This window comes from Rhineura floridana, chromosome 16, assembly GCF_030035675.1.
Source record: "Rhineura floridana isolate rRhiFlo1 chromosome 16, rRhiFlo1.hap2, whole genome shotgun sequence".
Taxonomy (NCBI): Eukaryota; Metazoa; Chordata; class Lepidosauria; order Squamata; family Rhineuridae; genus Rhineura; species Rhineura floridana.
Window position 1 is genome coordinate 38,558,155 of NC_084495.1, and position 17,708 is coordinate 38,575,862.

At 54.1% G+C, this 17,708-nt stretch overlaps 1 protein-coding gene across 1 annotated transcript; it reads right to left on the minus strand.

Moving 5' to 3' along the window:
- Positions 1 to 721: 721 nt before the first annotated feature.
- LOC133371189 (glycine receptor subunit alpha-4-like) lies at positions 722 to 16,121 on the minus strand. The gene is made up of 9 exons (XM_061598346.1): positions 15,888 to 16,121; positions 9,246 to 9,379; positions 8,631 to 8,698; positions 8,027 to 8,250; positions 7,803 to 7,885; positions 6,286 to 6,426; positions 5,682 to 5,896; positions 3,595 to 3,744; positions 722 to 2,344 (listed from the first exon to the last, which is right to left on the minus strand). Exons 1-9 carry the CDS (start codon positions 15,932 to 15,934, stop codon positions 2,048 to 2,050), a joined length of 1,359 nt encoding a protein of 452 aa, XP_061454330.1. The 5' UTR covers positions 15,935 to 16,121; the 3' UTR covers positions 722 to 2,047.
- Between the last annotated feature and the right edge of the window lie 1,587 nt (positions 16,122 to 17,708).

Below are 17,708 nucleotides of genomic sequence, written 5' to 3' on the forward strand. Positions count from 1 at the left end.
ACAAAGCATCTCTCATAGTTAATTCTAGTGACAGTCCAAGGCCCATCAAGCATTTTCAAAAGATATAAACACACACACAGACCCCCCCGCAAGGGGATGGAGTTGCATCACTTGCACCTTCCTCTTGCCTGTGCTACTGGGCTGGCTCTAGCAACAATAACTGACAGTATCTATCTTGTCATTAAGGACTTTTGCATCTTCAGGATATACCCCTCCCACACACGCCCAGCTGCCAGGTTGCTGTTCCAGAGTTATTGATGATGGTCAAGGGGATGGAGCGACTCCCTTACGAGGAAAGGTTGCAGCATTTGGGGCTTTTTAGTTTAGAGAAAAGGCGGGTCAGAGGAGACATGATAGAAGTGTATAAAATTATGCATGGCATTGAGAAAGTGGATAGAGAAAAGTTCTTCTCCCTCTCTCATAATACTAGAACTCGTGGACATTCAAAGAAGCTGAATGTTGGAAGATTCAGGACAGACAAAAGGAAGTACTTCTTTACTCAGCGCATAGTTAAACTATGGAATTTGCTCCCACAAGATGCAGTAATGGCCACCAGCTTGGACGGCTTTAAAAGAAGATTAGACAAATTCATGGAGGACAGGGCTATCAATGGCTACTAGCCGTGATGGCTGTGCTGTGCCACCCTAGTCAGAGGCAGCATGCTTCTGAAAACCAGTTGCCGGAAGCCTCAGGAGGGGAGAGTGTTCTTGCACTCGGGTCCTGCTTGCGGGCTTCCCCCAGGCACCTGGTTGGCCACTGTGAGAACAGGATGCTGGACTAGATGGGCCACTGGCCTGATCCAGTAGGCTCTTCTTATGTTCTTATGTTCTTATGGTCAGAGAGATTTCAGGAAGCAAGATCCAGTGGCAGCTGGTGCCCATTGGGGCAGGCAGGCTGGAAGGGAGGTGCAGACGGAGTCAATGACAGGCCGAGCCCGCTGAGGGTACATTTTCTGTTGTGCCGGTTCCAGTGCATCTCCACCTCTCATTTCTGAAAATGGGGGCACACTACATGAGTCAAATCCTGCCCCCTTTTACTCTAAAACCTGGTCAGATCAGCTTGAGTGTATTTTATTTAAAATTCAGCTTCAGGCTCTTTTCACGACTGATTGGTGGATCAACCTGTTGCCCCTCCAGGTGTGGCCAATGGAAATGCTTTGCCGTAGGCTCAGGCAGAGACAGTGATTGGCCCAATTTTAGTGTGGGTGGTCCTGAAAGGCCTGAAGTCAGCTGAGGGCAGTGTGGCATCAAAACACAGCCAGGAAAACCATTCTCGCTGCTTTTGAAGTGACTAGTGTGCCCACAGCTTAATCCTAGTTTTGTCCCCTCCTCCTCCCTGCTGAGTTCTACAAGGGCAACGCTGAGGGTGAGGAGGAAGAGGACGCTTGTAGGCAGGGCCGTCCCTGGGACTGAATGTAAGGAAGAAGGCAGGCAGGTGAGGGCTGCCTGAGGTGGGTGAGGCAGTGTCCCATTTGCCCCAACAGACCCACCTACACTGGTGAGATCACATAGGATGCACATCTATGCTACTAATGCAGGATGGCTGAATGGTCCATGCTGGGTGGCTGAAAAGTGTCCTACCTGTACTGGCAGAATGCTCTCTGTTTGACCACGCTGATTAAGTATTGCGGGGCCAGAGAGGGGTGGCAGCGGCAACACAGGTGCACTACGCTACACAGCTGGAAAACCGGGTCTCACTGAATCTCCCAACTCTTTGCTGGGGTAGAAGAAGAAGGACACAGGCCTAGAGCAGAAATGCTGGTGCCTCCAGCAGTCTGGTGGTGCCTCAACGTCCCTGGGACAGGAGCTGCTGCACTTTGCGGAACACGTCCCCCCTGAATCCCATCCTTAAATGCCACGCTCAGATGGCAGTGGAGGAACAAGCTCTAATGCCACGCACAGCTTGCCAAGTTTCTCAGCTGGCACGGGAAAGTGGACGTCCAGGAAGACACAAAGGGCTGTCCTTGGGGAAGAGATCAGAGTCCCAACACAGCAAGAACACAGCCCGTGGGGCCGGCTTGGCTTGGTCTCCAAGTCCTGATGGGGCTTCAGGGTGTGGCTTGGTGGACATCCTCCAAGCGAAGGACTTTGTAGACCACCCAGTAGCAGATATTGAAGACCAGGAAGGTGAAGGGGAAGACAGCGCGGGAGATGGTGTCGATCCGCTTGGCCCTGTCCAGGTAGCGCCTCTGGAGCATCTCTCCCTCCCTCAGGAGCAGGGTGGGAGGGGGCGGGCTGCAGCTGTTGGGGCTCTCCATGGCTCCGTCATCCGTCGTGTGCTGCAAACAGTGGCCAAGGCCATAGCCCCGGAAGTAGAAGCGGCTCTCGCGGACCTCCTCCTCCTTCTGGTGGAAAGAGCAAGGGCCACTCAGCACGGATCACCATTGGACTGGAGACACTGCCGAAAGGTGCTCAGGCCTGACTAAGGGACAGGATGGGCCTCTCTGCTGCTGGATTGTGACTCAAACAGGGAGGGGGGAAGGCAGGGAGGTCTGCCTGTTGCTTGGCCCACCATCCTGGCCACACTGCCTGCGTGTGGAGGGTAAAGGCAGTGCTCTGCTCTGGTTGTGGGGTACCACATTCCTCTTGATGCTTCCAGACAGGGGGCTTAACGTTGCAAATGGGCCCCTCAGATATCTCAGATGGGTCATTGGCAACAGGTGTTTTTTTAAAAAAGCTTATCAGATCGCCCTTATAAAGGGTAAATCCAAATTAAATGGGGGGAGGAATTCAGGATGACATTTTCATGTTAATTATGTTGTGTGGACACTGAAAAAAACCTTGTATGCATAAGGCCTCCTTCCCACAATAAACAGGCATCTGGAAGCCCCCAGAGGCTCCTGAGGAAGCATGCTCGGAGACAGAGCAGACACCCCTGCTCACAGCAGAGAAAGGCTCCCGGCAGACAAAGGTGTGTGTGTGTGGGGGAGTGTTTGCTACTGCAGAAGTATGGCTTACTGTTGCCTTCTAGTGGCCAAAGCAGGTACTACTGCAGGTGTCCACTCCAGCCTGGAAGTCAATAGGGCAGCAGAGGGGAAGGTTTCCAGGCCTCATGTTTTGTTTGACTCACCCGAGGGCAGGAATTGGGTTTGGATTCCCTCCCCCATACCCCCACCCCCAAACAGCAACAGCCAGGGGCCAAGACATAAAGCTACGTGCAAGACCCCCTACAAGACAGTTTAATCAGATTTATAAACGGGTTTTGTTATGGAGACTCACAGCAGATGTTACCCTCATGGAAACAAAATCCCAGCAAAACAGACGGAAAGCTTAGAGGTATTTTTGGAAGCGACATATTTGTAACTAGGTTAGTAAAATGGCTCTTGATTATTTGAGCTCCACCCTCCAGAGAAGCCCTGCTCCCCGCCACGTCCCAAGCACCTGGCAAACTGACTCTTGGCATGGAAGGGATGCAACAGCAGGGCAGATCAGCTATTGCCACATGAGTAGGGAGGCCCCTATCCTGCCCCCCTTCCACAGCCATCCTGTCTGGACAGAGAAGACCAGCTGGGATCATGGCCAGTGCATCACCCCCTCCCTGCGAGAAGCCAGCTGGGAGGCAGAGGCGAGTGGGGCTATCGATCCATCTACTCACCATCCGCTGCCGCCACCGCCTTCGGCGCAGCCGCATGAACTCCTTGTGCTGGCGCGAGATGAAATTGACTGTGGCATATTCCAGCAAGGCGGCAAAGACAAAGAGGAGGCAGACAGCCATCCAGATGTCAATGGCCTTGACGTAGGAGACCTGCAAGAGAAGGTGCCCTTCAGAAGCTGCTCCCTGGGCAGAGTGTGCCTGCCTGGAAGGACTCCAGCCTTCCAGGGAGACCTTGTTCCCTCCCCCCTGCCTCACTGCCTGCAGTGCCTCCTTCAGGCCGCAGGTCACACACAGCTCCCTTCTGAGCGCCTCCCGCATGCCCCCCCCACTCCCTTTCCTGCAGGCCTCCAGAAGGCTTTCTGCACAATCCCCTCCCCATGTCAGGGGAACTTCCAGGGGTTGCTAGACTACGGCTCCCATCCTCCTCCTCCTCCTCCTCCCTGAACGTTGGCCATACTGGCTGCTGGGAGTCCTACACTTGTTCCCCACCCCTGCTAAAAATGCTCACGGGGTGGGTTGTGTGAGCTAACAAGTGCACCTTGGCAGCCTCACTTGACGTGGCAGAATGTTATCACGCCACAGAGAACCTGGTGCAACTGAAGCAACGCCTGTGATGGTGCAGGTGAATCCTCTTATTACTCACTGGGCCAGCACAAGCAATGGAGGAGCCTTGCCTCCAGCCTCTCTCTGCCCCTCCACGAAAATAAGGGTGTGGTGCCCCCACCTAGGGACAGCCACCATTGGGATAGTGAAAGCAGAAGGCAAAAGATGGAACTTCTCTCGGCAAGTTTACTGTTTACAGACACTACAGTTAGGAGCGCAAATAGATCACAGGGAGAGATCCGTGCAGGGCTTTTGACTGGCAAACGCAGCCATGGGGGTGGGGGAGAGGCTCCCATGGAAACGAGATGCATGGAAATTAGGCATTTGGACACTCCTGAGCTTTACTAACCAGCAGGTGTCAGAACGTTCTGACACTCCCCACTGGCATTCTGAAATGTTAAGAATTACTGATAAAAATGACAATATCCATCAAGTAACATGCATGTAAAAAACCAGAGGGAGAATCAGCATTTATGTTTTTAGGGGAAGAGAAAAGGGCACTGCTCCTTGCAAATGTTGGGGGCATTGAGGAAAATAATTTTAATTCAATTCGTCTGATAATTTTCAAATCTGCCTATTTCAAACGAAAGTTGAGGTGCCTTGTTCCAAAATTCCTTTTGCAAATGCTTTTCAGCTCTGCCTAAGCTATGAATCATGCATCATGAACTCAGAAATGAGGAGATCCGAAAACGGTCTGGGGACCTTCCGGCCATCTTTGTACTTGCCAAGAGGTTTCGGGTAAGTCCTGCGGATCTCTCTGTCACCCTAAGAAACCTTCTCTCTCTACCCGTGAGCAGGATGGCTTCAAACAGTGTGTGAAACATGAGAAGCCGGATTCCTCACGGCTCTGATGTGCGCTGAAGGTTCACAATGCATGCCGGGAACTAGCGGCTGGGGTGTGTGTGTAGTGGTTTTGTGTGTGAGTGTGCGTCTGCGTGCATGCACACACCAGTGGGAGAAATGAGAGGCAGTTGTCTGAATCACCTGATGCCCCACCAAGCCTCAATGTGACCTTTGTGCCACGGCAAGCATTTCCCCAGCAGCTGTGGCATGGAGCCCACCCCCCTGTTCTGACCCTATCTTGGGGTTGCAAAACGTGTAGAGACGTTACCAAAGATTGCAGTATGGAATAAAGGTCCATGCCCCTTTTGTGGATCCCCACTGCTCCTTTTACTTGTGCGTAACGGTGCACAGAGATATTTGGCATTATTTCTTTCCATTACCTGAGACGGTCTGAAGAGGAAGGAGGGCAGATGGATCAGGAAGGTGAGCAGCAGCAAAAAGGGGAAAGCTGATCAGGTAAAGAAGTGCAGGCAGGGACCTACTAGGGCAGGAGACGCCCCCTTCCCGAACACTGGGGAGGGGGAGAAGCATGCAGCTCATCTTAAAAGAGGCTGCCATGGGACCTGGAGAGGCTCCACCTGCCTTGCCTACCATTTCAGTCCCCTGGAGAAGGCCTTTCCCCGCTGCCCACTGGCACCAACCTTTGGCAGAGACGCCCGAGAGCCCGCACTTTGGGTGGTCATAGTCAGCACCGTGGTAATGCCAAGGCCCACCCGGGCAGGAGCAGCGTCCATGTGAATCCAGAAGGAGACCCAGGAGAGGATGACTATGAGCAGGCTGGGGATGTACATCTGGATCAGGTAGTAGCCCATCTGCCGCTCCAGGTGAAACTTCACCTCAATGCAGGTGAACTTCCCTGCAAAGGAAGAGAAAGGAGGCATGGCAGATGTTGCAAAGGCAGGAGCTGGGGCTCCCCTTGGGTGAGCGGAGGCAGGTCCACGGCTCTCTAGGCTGGAAGCAGCCTGGTTGTCTACCTACTTATTTATTTGTGCCATTGACCAAAGCCCCCCGGGTGGTTTGCAAAAATGAATAAAATATACAGCTCCGATACAATCAATAAAAAAACCCTCAGCACAAGATTTATATCCTAAATAAAAACACAGGTAAGGAGATCAAGAAGACTTTAATAAAACAAAGAGCCAAGCAGGCAAGATGCCCATCAGAGCACACCCCAAGTTAGGCAGGCAGCCTTGCGGGTGGGAAGGTACCTCTCTGGGCTGCATCCCACCAAGGGAGGTGGCTGACCTGTATTATAAGACTTTGTGCAATAGCCCAGGTCCTCCTCGTCCCGCAGAATAAACTGAGGGAGTGTCAAGCCATCAGCCACTTGGACAGCTTCCTGCTCCTTCACCCACTCAAAGGTCAAATCGTTCATGGTGTAGCCAACTGCAAGGCGAAGAAGAGAGTGGTGGTAAGTGGGGGGGAGGGGGCTGGCAGTGGAGACCCTCCCAGCCCTCTGCAGGGAGCCACAGGCTCCGGCAAGAATCTCTTCTCTTCCCCAAATCACTGGGCTTTGTTCACTGCCTTTTCCTCAGCCCTCTGCTCAGCTATGCCCCCTTCTTCCCCCCCCCGACTCTAGCTCAGGGAAAGTGGAACTGTGTCCCCCCCCCACTGTTTGACTACAACTCCCACCATTCTCATCCCTGACTAGGGATTTGGGGGAGAGGTTTGATCCAGTTCGCATTTAAAGGTGAATCTAGTGAATTCACACTGTCCGAAACATAAGTCTTCAAATCTTGCAATGCCGTTCTCCAGGCAAGGATGGTGTACAAAATGCAGACACTAACCTGAAGTGTAAGAATGCATATATTTGTCTTGCCCCTTATATACCATCGATTACTGTGCTCTGCAGGCGAGGGCCTCCTGCCGATACCATCTTATCAGGAGGTCCATCTCCCAAAACATTGGCAGTGGACTTTTAGTGCTGTGGCACTTTGTAATCCCCTCCCCTTAAATATTAGACAGAGGCCATCTCTGTTACCTTTTTGGCACCTACTGAAGACCTTCCTATTTACAAGCCTTTTAAGTGGAGACCTAATTCCAGTCTGCGTATGTATTGGAATTGCTTTTTCAGATGTTTTTAGAGTTTTTTTAGAAGATGTCTTTAAAGATGTTTTGTATTAATATGTTTTAAAGTCTGCTTTTAAGATATTTTAGAGTGTTTTTAGTGTTTTGCTTGCCGCCCTGGGCTCCTACTGGGAGGAAGGGCAGGATATAAATCAAATAAATAAAATATTCATGAAAATAATTTGTGAAAGTCCATTATACTAGGGAAAATTGAACATTTTTTACTAAAATGTTTTAGGAAAAATTCTCACTAAAATGAAGATGAATTTTATGAGGACTCTTTTATATTAAAAAAAAATTGCGAAGTGATATGGAACTTAACTGAACTTAAGACTGGAAAAAATGAGAAACTGGGAGAAGCTGAAATGGGTGGACTGGGCCACCCCTCTTCCCTGCGCACTGTCCCTGCTGGCTAGGGCTGATGGGAGCAGGTTCCCCACCTGCTGCCCTCACTCAGCCTCCAGCGGCACCTTCCTTGGCCTTTGGCTTTCTCCTCCAGCTCTCCTTTTGCTGCCAAAGGCACCGTAAGAACAGCCCCCCTTTAATAAAGCCTCTGGTGAGCCACCCTGACCACCTCCAGCCCCTCCTCACTACTCACTGGCAACCTGGCTGCGGCCATCCCTCCTCCATGCCTTGCCTGTCAAGCATGGATTGCAGACACCAGGACTTCCCAGATGCCGCATGCCAGTACTCACAGCTCTCAAGCTGCATCGTGCACGTCTGGATGTCCATAGGGAAGTTCTTGAGATCCATGGGGCAGGAGAGGATTAGTGTCAGCCTGGGGAGGAGACAAAAAGGAGGGAGTCAAGGTTGCAGGTGGGGGGCTATGTGAGCTCTTGCTTTGTTTCCAAGTGGCAATGCTAATGCTGGATGTGAAAGCTACACATTACGAGCCTCCGCCGGGTCCTGCTTGGCTCACCTGATGCTGTAGAGCACATTCCCATTCTTGAAGATGCGCAGAAGCTTGTTGTCTGTGGTGACCTCATGGAAGTTGGCTCCCTTCTCGTTGGCGAAGAACAAATCTGGCTTCCAGATGGAGTCAAGCATAGAGGGGTCGAGGTCCAGAGAGTCATCGGGGTATTCCCGGTAGGCCAGGCGTGGGTCGTTCCACTGTTGCCGCAGGAAGACATTGACGCGGTAATCCTAGGGAGCAAAGACTGGCAGTCACACGTGTGGGCAGAGGCAAGTAACACATACATGTACACACACAGGTACGTATAGCACAGCTAGCCAAGCTAGGAATTGGGCTGCCGAGAAGAGGTGTGGTGGAGAGCTCTGAGGAGTGGAGTCCCAAGGCTCTTCCCTGCCCGGCTGCTGCTCTGCCTGCCTCCCAATGTTCCTCATCGCCTGAGCCGCCTCCCTCTTCTCCCCATCAGCCCCAGGAGCAAGGACTCTAGGCGGCGGCGGCAGCAGCCACACAGGGGTGAGGGAAAGCCCCAGGAACCTAGGCGTGCCCAGCCAGCCATGTGGGAGCCCCCCAGGGAAGGAGGAGCAGGGAGAAAGAGGGCGGGGCCAGGCCTCACCATGGTCGTTTCTGTGACTGAGCCAAAGCTGTTGATGAAGATGTTGCATGTCACATTGACAGGCGGGCCTGTGAGCCAATGGAAAAGCCCAAATGAGTTGGCAGGTGCCAGGGGGCCATATGAAGCCACCCTCAGCCATTCAGATTGCAAGAGCTGTGGTGTGAGGATCCGGCTTTGTCCAGCGCAAACCCCGCCCAACGCCAACAATACCCCTCGCTGGCAGCAGGTCTCCAAGGCCATTTCCAGCCCTGCCCCGGAGATGGCAGGAGATGAACTCGGGTCCATCAGGACGGGCACAACATCTGCAACTGACCCAGAGGCCCTGCAGTCTCTTTCCTGTTGGCACACCCAGCTTCCTCTTCAGCCATTCTGCCTCCCCCCATCACCCCCCACCAGCCAGGGAGCTCTCCTATCGACTGGGATCTCTCTTATTGAGGAAGGGGGCCCTGAGCCGTTGGCACACATACACCCACCCGGGTAGCTTCCAAACTTCCTGCCGCCAGTATCATTGGCCCCCGATGGCCTCCTGCATTTGAGGGAGCCTGGATTGGGCAGCCTTCCTAGGAAGGGGGTGGAAAAGGAACCAGAAGCGCAGCACACAAACTCTTCCTTTACCTTTGAAATTGGGTCTGATACGGGCATCGTACCCCGACGTCCGGCCCATCAGCTTGTCCAGGAAATCAGAGGGAGACATGGGTGGTTCAGGGGCACTCCGTGGGGCAGATTTGACTTCTTTCCCTGACACCAATCTGGAGGGAGGGGGGAGAGGGGAGGTCAACTGCCTGAAGCCCACTTCTACACACACACAACCTTCCCTGCTGGGAGTGGGAGCTGGCCCACCTCTGGATTTGAAAATGCCCCCACAGGGCGCACAGAACCCAGTCCTGCTCTGTCACCCTCCATCAGGGCTGGCTTAGATATCTGGGCACCCTGACATAAACACCAAGAGCCATTCAGGGAGAAGGCCAAGGCACTCAAAGCCACTTTAGTCTACTGCCACCCCCCCCCCCGCCAAGGAGGCCCATCCAGGCTACTCCCCCCCCCGCTATAGCTGCACAGACGGGGCAATTTTCACAATGACCACAGCTGCAGGGTGAGCATTGCAGCAAAGGTGCGCGCAAAGCAGCTCAGAGGACTCACACCAGAAAAGCAGTGCGCATGTGTGGGTGTGCTTGTGGTTGTGTCTGTGTGCTAGTTATTTACCTAAGATATTCCAGCCCATCCATCCACAACCGCAGATACTCTTCCTGGAGTCTAATTAGCCACACTGATGGCCGTACACAATTCTTTAAACCTGGGTGGCATTCTATGCACTCGGCATCTTGTTTAGAGAGATGTGCTTCTCTTGCACAGACAGGATTAGCACACCAGGGATTTCTGGCCATGTGGATGATGAGCAGGCCTATGCTAACGCTGCATGCGGAGATGCTGCAACGTGGCAGACACCTGAAGCATGAACATGGACAGGTATTCCAAGTGTACCCAGAGTCACATTTCAATCAATCCTGGGAGGGAAGGAAAAGAACAAACTCCCAACAACATGAAATGCGATATCACTTCCAAAGCGGAAACTCTCTCCCCTGCCCCTGCCCCACTCCACATGGGGCTCAGATTCCTTATCTGACAGCCATCCCTAATTGCCAAGCATGCACCATCCTCAAGTGAAGGAGATCCCAGAAGGGTCCCAGCCATCTCCTCGGAGCTGCCCTCAGAGGCCTCCCTTCCTTTCCTCCACCCAACAGTGGGTCGTCCTCAACTTCTTCTTCTTCTTCTCACTCCACAGCAAGAGAGTCTCCACTTGCTCACCAGCTGCTCTGTGGCTGCCTCCACGCAGCACGTGATCTCTTGCACAGTCGGAACGGCCCAGAGGGACTGCACGAAGGTTCCACCTGGGCCGGTGTCTGCCAGGGAGGAACAGCAGCAGCAGCCGGCCAGGAGCTCTTGGGGTGGATAAGCCAGAGAGGCTGCCCTTGGGGACCAGCCTGCGGACTTGCTGGATTTGAGGGCAAGAGGTGTCCTGAGCACGGTGGGGTGGGGGCGGAGGTGCAGGTTTTTGTGTCTCCTGCCAGTTTGAGCCCGGCTAGCATCTCGCCTGGGAGGGCTTGCTCTAGCAGCCATCCCCAGCCCACAGCTGTGAGGGCCCCGGGCAGAGGAGATGCTTCCCCAGAACTCTGCCTAGAATTAGGAGTGAGACTGTTCAGCCAAACTGCTTCAACTTAGTAACCAATCAATAGGCAGATTAAAGAAATCAGCTCTACAGAAACCGGGCATAAGCCTTTTTCCAAAGGCCACAGGGAGCTGCTGTCCTCCCCTCCTGCCCCCACCCAGTTTCTCAAGCCTTTGTAAAGCTACCCAGCAAGAGCAGGGCTTCTCCCCCTACATCCCCAAGGGAGTTTGGTCTCACTACAGGAATGTGCTCCTCTCTGACCCCAGGACACTGCCAGATTCTCTCTGCAGCCTGCCAACATTCATCTGCTGCTCTTTTTCTGGAGGTCCCATGTGTAGCCTGCATGCAGACAACTCTTTCAGGCAGGTGGGCAGGCAAGCAGGTGCTCCCATCTCCTTTTGAGACATGGAGCAGCACATGGGAAATCCTTCCTCTTTAATGGGCCAGCTGCTGTTCTCAGGGTCCCTCTCTGGGGCCACCTCCTCTCGCCATGCACTTTTGCCAACTCTGAGGAGCCCAGGTTTCGCCTGTCCGAAGGCCAACCTCCTGCCATTCCATCCAAAGTTTTCAGTGCAAATTTTTCTGTGAATGTCCCCTCCTCAAGAGCTGCAAAAGTATTTGCTATTGATCTCCCAAATGAAAATCTTGTCAATTGAAATTAAGTAAGCTTGCAAGAAATATATTTGCCAGACTACAAACGCATAGCAAGACCCTAACCCTGTTAGAGAGACGCAAAATAGGCTTTGCAAATCCTGAGAGGACAAATAATTTAAACATGCACCTCCTCTGCAAGGCAAGGAGAGCAAGTTCTGCAGGTCAGCTGCACACACATTACAGAGAATAATTCAGCAACGCAGCAGAGCCACTCTGGAGGTCGTGGCCTGAGGCAAGAACAGCAATGTTTTCCTCTTTTGGGGTGCGGAAAGATCTGACTACATTTACAAGCCAATCATAGCACCATGTGGAATGTGCCCTTTATATTTTTACAGTAACAAATACTTCTAAATAAATGCAATTCACAAAAATATCTCAACTGGATGAACCGCGCCAGAAGATCTCAAGTGAGTAGGAGACATCCACCCCCCCACCCCGGTTGCCCTTCTGGTCAGGTGCTGCCTTGAAAAAAGTTCCTGGCCCACTAGTCCGTCACCCTGAGAAACGGGAGGGCAAGCGTAGGTAGGCCCAGCCCAAGTCTTCAGAAGACTGCTCAGTCAGTACCAGCAGCGTCCTAACATCACTCCTCATCCTATGACCAGCTTCCCGTTACATGAGCAGCTTCCGCGAATTCTGCATCCTGGGTGACGGCAGCCAGCTGCTGGCTCCAGTAAGCAAAGAAGAGTGGACAGAAGCAAGGGCTCTAAGTCCCTCGGAGAGGAAGGGATGCCAGTCCTTCCCTCCCCTGCCAAGGCAAGGCTCCCATCTAGGGCCCTGCAGCAAGGGGCCACCCAGCTGACTGAGCGAGTGAGAGGGCTCACACAAGAAAGGCAGGCAATGGGGAGGAGGAGGAGGAGGGAATGGTTTGCTGCCTGGAGCAGCTTGGAGCACAGACGCTGCCCCCTCTCTCAAGTCCTTAAGGACCCCCTTTTCTGTACAGGGGTCCAGTTTCCTCCCATTCCTTTGTCCCTTGGCCCAGTCTTAGGAGAGCAGGCAAGGGGCTTAGAAGGGCTTCAGGCAGGAGATGCTGCACTGCCCACGAGGGAGGGAGAGGGGACGATTCCTGCCAGAGCCAGGAGGGGGCGTGGGTGCCCTCTTGCCTGCCATGGGTGTCCACCCAGCCGGATGCATCTTTGCCCAAGCAAGACTTTTCCTTCCCTTACGGAGGCTCACGGGGAGATGGAGGTGCAATTGATCCCTGCAAGGCTGGGGTGGGGGAACCTGGGTCAGACCAAGGACCACACTCCCTTCTAGGCTCCCTGCCAGTGGTCGCAAGCCAGCAGTGGGCAGGGCCAGAGGGAAAAGTGGGCGCAGCAAGTATGATTTTAACTTTCTCACGACAGGCTAGTGGCCACACACACATCTCCCTCGCCCGACACTCCTCTCTGTCCTCCATCCAGACATGGGAGTAGCATGATCAGCACTCAAGGAGACTTTTCCAACCAGGCAGAAACAGGAGCCAAGGAGGGTGCAAAGCAGGTCTGGGAGGGAGACGGCATGGGGAGCCAGGATGTGGCTGCAGGAGAGCTCTGAGGGCCGGGCAGAGGCGCCTGGCCAGCCACATTCACCCCCTGAGCCTGAGGTGCCTCAGCCCTGCGGGGGGACAGCAGTGGTGACTAATCTGTGCAGGCCTCCACCTGCAGAGGCCATTCCTGGCCCTGCTCAGGAGGATCTTTATGCAGATGTATTGGCCAGCAGAATGCCTGAGTGGCTGTTGGGGCTTCTGGAGCCAAGCAGTCATCAGGACTGGACATAAAACAGCCGATATCATAATGCCGTTGTATAAATCTATGGTGCGGCCGCATTTGGAATACTGTGTACAGTTCTGGTCGCCTCATCTCAAAAAGGATATTCTAGAGTTGGAAAAGGTTCAGAAGAGGGCAACCAGAATGATCAAGGGGATGGAGCGACTCCCTTACAAGGAAAGGTTGCAGCATTTGGGGCTTTTTAGTTTAGAGAAAAGGCGGGTCAGAGGAGACATGATAGAAGTGTATAAAATTATGCATGGCATTGAGAAAGTGGATAGAGAAAAGTTCTTCTCCCTCTCTCATAATACTAGAACTCGTGGACATTCAAAGAAGCTGAATGTTGGAAGATTCAGGACAGACAAAAGGAAGTACTTCTTTACTCAGCGCATAGTTAAACTATGGAATTTGCTCCCACAAGATGCAGTAATGGCCACCAGCTTGGACGGCTTTAAAAGAAGATTAGACAAATTCATGGAGGACAGGGCTATCAATGGCTACTAGCCGTGATGGCTGTGCTGTGCCACCCTAGTCAGAGGCAGCATGCTTCTGAAAACCAGTTGCCGGAAGCCTCAGGAGGGGAGAGTGTTCTTGCACTCGGGTCCTGCTTGCGGGCTTCCCCCAGGCACCTGGTTGGCCACTGTGAGAACAGGATGCTGGACTAGATGGGCCACTGGCCTGATCCAGCAGGCTCTTCTTATGTTCTTATGACACACATCTCATTCCAACAATGGCATATGGCAAGCACAGAGGATGTGAGCAAGCACAGCGCCTCACATCAGAAGCTCAAGCAAATGAGCCAATCCACATGGAGACAGCAAAAGTTTCCAGGCAAAACATTCCTTCTTTTGGCTGGGTCCATTAGATCCCAAGCAGGAAGCAAAATCCCTTGCATTTTCCCTTCCACACCTCCCTGCCACCTGGCGTCCCATTGCAGTTCTGTCTCCAGCACGGAGCCTTCCTGGTTTTCTTTGCAAGCAGCCCGCAAGGAGGGAATAATGTGGTGGGGGAGGGGTGGAAACCTTTTCTTACTCCAAATAGTCCAAAACGGAGGATGCCCCTGGGAGTACATTCCCCACGTCAGAAGCCACACACGTTGGGATGGTGGATGCTTCAGAGTTCACTTTGCACATGCAGTCACTTGTGGCTACTAAGACAGTTGGACACTGTGCCCCAGACGCCGCCCAGAGCCATCCAGCACCACCTGGAAGAGGATTGTGGGGGGCAGAGAGGAAGAGCTGGGCCCATATCAGGCAAGCCCTGGAAACCTGGCTGGCTACAGTCACCGCTGCAGCCTCTTCAAAATAGTAGTCACAGGCCTTGCCCCCTCCCTCTAATTGAAGCACTGTGCCATAGCCACAGTGCTTGGAAAAGATTTGGGCCATGTCCAGGGCACCCCTCCAAGCGGGCAGGGCCTTAGACGGTGGTGGTGCCTCCTGGCTAGCTGCCCATGTGCCTCTCCAGGCCCAGACATCTACATCGCAGCATCAGGCAAGCAGGCAGGCCTCGCCCCACCCCTCAAATGGCAAGTCCAAACAGTGGGTCTGGTTGGTCCTGATCAAAATCAACCTCAGCTCCTCCCCCACACTTCATAGCTGCACTCTGTGCAGAACAAGCGCAGCCCCGGAGGCAGAGAGGGTGCACCTGACCTCCCTTGACACCTTTATGCTCAGGGCCCATGCGCCTGCCTGGAAACTGGCTCCAAAGCTGAGGCTGCCATGAGGGGGGTCTGCAGTGTTTATGGGGCCTCTCAGCAGGACAGCCCAGCAGCTGGAATCCTGTCCCTGTGCAAGAGCAGCACGACTGAACCTCTTCCAGGAGAGCTTGCTCCTGGTTGCTCTCTGCTCCTCGAAGCCCAGGGAGCCCCCACCCTTGCTGTTCCCAGCTCTGGTCATGGGCACCCACCAGGCCAGACCCGCCCAGGGCTCAACGCATCTTGGGGCAGCCACAGCTTCAAGGAGGAGCATCATGGCGGGAATGGCACAGGGGAGCCTCTCTGGAGCTCCCTCGCCCGAGGATGGCGAGGAAAAGGCCAGCCCCACCCGAGGGGAAGCCACTTCCTTCGGGGGGGGGGATCTCCTCCTACAGCAGCCGACTTTGGCGGTAGGCACAAAGGGGGAGCGGCCGCCTCCTCCCAGCAGCCGCCTCCAGGCAAGATTGCCCTTTGAGCCATGCCTCGGAAAAGCCATCCCGCTCCCTGGAAGGGAAAAGCGGCAGCAGCCGAAGTTCTCCCCTCTGGAAGGGGCAGAACGCCTCTCTAGGTCTGAGGCCCGCCTCCCTCCCTCCCGCACCCGCTTCACGCCCCCCCCCCCCGCCACAAGCACAGCGAAGGTAGGAAGTCCCCCTCAAATACCAGATCCAGGCAAGCGGGGGGGGGGACGATCTGCGCGGGGGGGGTCTCTCTCTTCTAGGCTTGCCTTCGACGTCTTTGTCGCCCAGGCCGGCTCAGGGTAAGTAGCTAGAGAGGCTGGGAGCGGCGCGGGCGGAGAGGCCCCAGGGACACTCCAGGAAAGAAGGCGCGCGCGGGGGGGAGGGGCTGCCTGGCCCTTGATGTGAACCCCGGAACCAGTTTTCAACTTTAGCGCTCAGCTCTAGTCCCGGAGACTAGTCCCAGAACCTGCTCCCCAAGAGGCGCGAGGCGGTGGCGGCGGCTGCCCCGGCCGGAGGCGATCCCCCTCCTGCCCGCCTTACCTGAGCAGCGCGCCGAGCAGGATCTGTAGCAGGAGCGGCGCTTGCATTACTCGGCCGCGCTCTGTCTCCCGCCGGCCGGCGAGACTTACAGCGGCTGCGGCGCAGCCCAAGGAGGCGCGCAAGCATGTCCCGCTGCTACTCCGCGGCGCCGTCCGGCAGCGGCAGCGGCTGTGCCGCACGGAGGCGCCTTGACGGCCGAGCGACGGCCACCGCCTCGGTCCTGCCTGCCGCCCGCTTCCTCTGCCCGCCGCCCAGAGGCTCGACAGAGACGCGCCCGCTCGCTTCAGCCCGCCCTCAGCAGGGAGGGCGCTGCCCAGCCCACTGAAGGACAGCCCCGACGGCGCGGCACTCCGCTGCCACGCGCGCTCGTCTCGGAAGCGAAGCCAGAGTGTCGCCTTTCCTCCGCTCGCGTGCCTCGGGCGTGTGGAGGGACCAGCCTCTGATCAGCGAGCCACAGGCCAGGGTGCTGTTTGCGCGTCAAACGGAAGAGCCACCAGCACCTCCCTTGAACTGCTCAGGCGGAACTGCAGGGGGTCTTCTCGGTTTTTCTTCCATGCCAGACCTTGACTAGGGCCAGAGGCAAAGGAGGTCCAGCCAAGGAGCCTGCAGCCAGGAGATGCCAGGCCTGGAGCGGAAGGGCACTGTTCCCCTCCCCAGCCCAAACAGAGGCAAAGGGCAAGGCTTTCTTCTTACTGCCAAAGGAGGATCAGTCAGATCAGCCCTTTGGTATATCCTGGAAATAAGAGAGTGTGGGTGCAAAGTAGGTGCGCGCACACACCCACACTGCAGATCCTGCATGATACACTTTCCTGTGGACTGACACAAGTAGGGCCCCTTAATGATGCAAAGTTTGGCACTTCCGAAGTCTTCTTCAAGCAGAATGGAAAAGGGAGCTTTGGCTGCCTGCAAAGTGTGTCAACAAAAGGCAGTACCTCAACTATTTTGTAATTACCTTTTGTTGCACGCCTCCCCAATCTCCGAGCTGTGAGATTTCAGGGGTCCCTGTGCTCATCCATGGTTTGCTTTCCTTTGGGAAGAAGTTCAGCAGAGACTGCGGTGTCTTTATGAAATATAGTTTATTTATTTACGCACATTCCAACCTGAGCTTAGGATGGAGGGGTTCAAGGCATCAAAAGTCCAATATCCAGCTTTCCCGTCAGTGTTACAGGAGGCATCCTAAAGCCATGGTGCAGAGGAGGTAGCCTCTCTGCCTGCCTCCAGTTCTCAGCCTTTCTTTAGACACAACTAAAACACAAGCCTCTCCTTGGCTCCAGGAGGGGGGGAGGCTCTCCTGAAGAGTTTCAATGACAAAAGGATCTTCCTGGCCCATTCACCAGTTGCTGGGGACCTGATAGACCCATTACAAACCTGGCCACTCTATTTGTTTAACAAAAGAAGCTCATCTGACCAACAGAACAGAGTTTCTCACCCCAAGGCACAGGATTCTAAATCAGAGGCTGGAAGGGGACCCACAGGAATAATCCATTCCAAGGCCCCCAAACTCACAACACTACCCCCTTCTCTGAAAAAGGTCTGTCCCAGACCTGCAAACAACAGAATAACAGCTTTTCCTACAAAGAAATAACAGATACAGGTTAATAAGACATTGAAATATACATAATTAAAAGCATAGTCATATTACAGTCTCATTTCCACACAAGCACAAAAACAATCCATTCCTTTACAGCAAGTTTTCAAATAACTGCTCTCTCTTTAGGCTTCCTCTTCCTCCTTGGAGCTCCCCCAAACAGTTGTACACACACCCACAATCTAACAGACACAGAATAGTAAATCTTGAACATTAAAACCTTATTGCAAAAA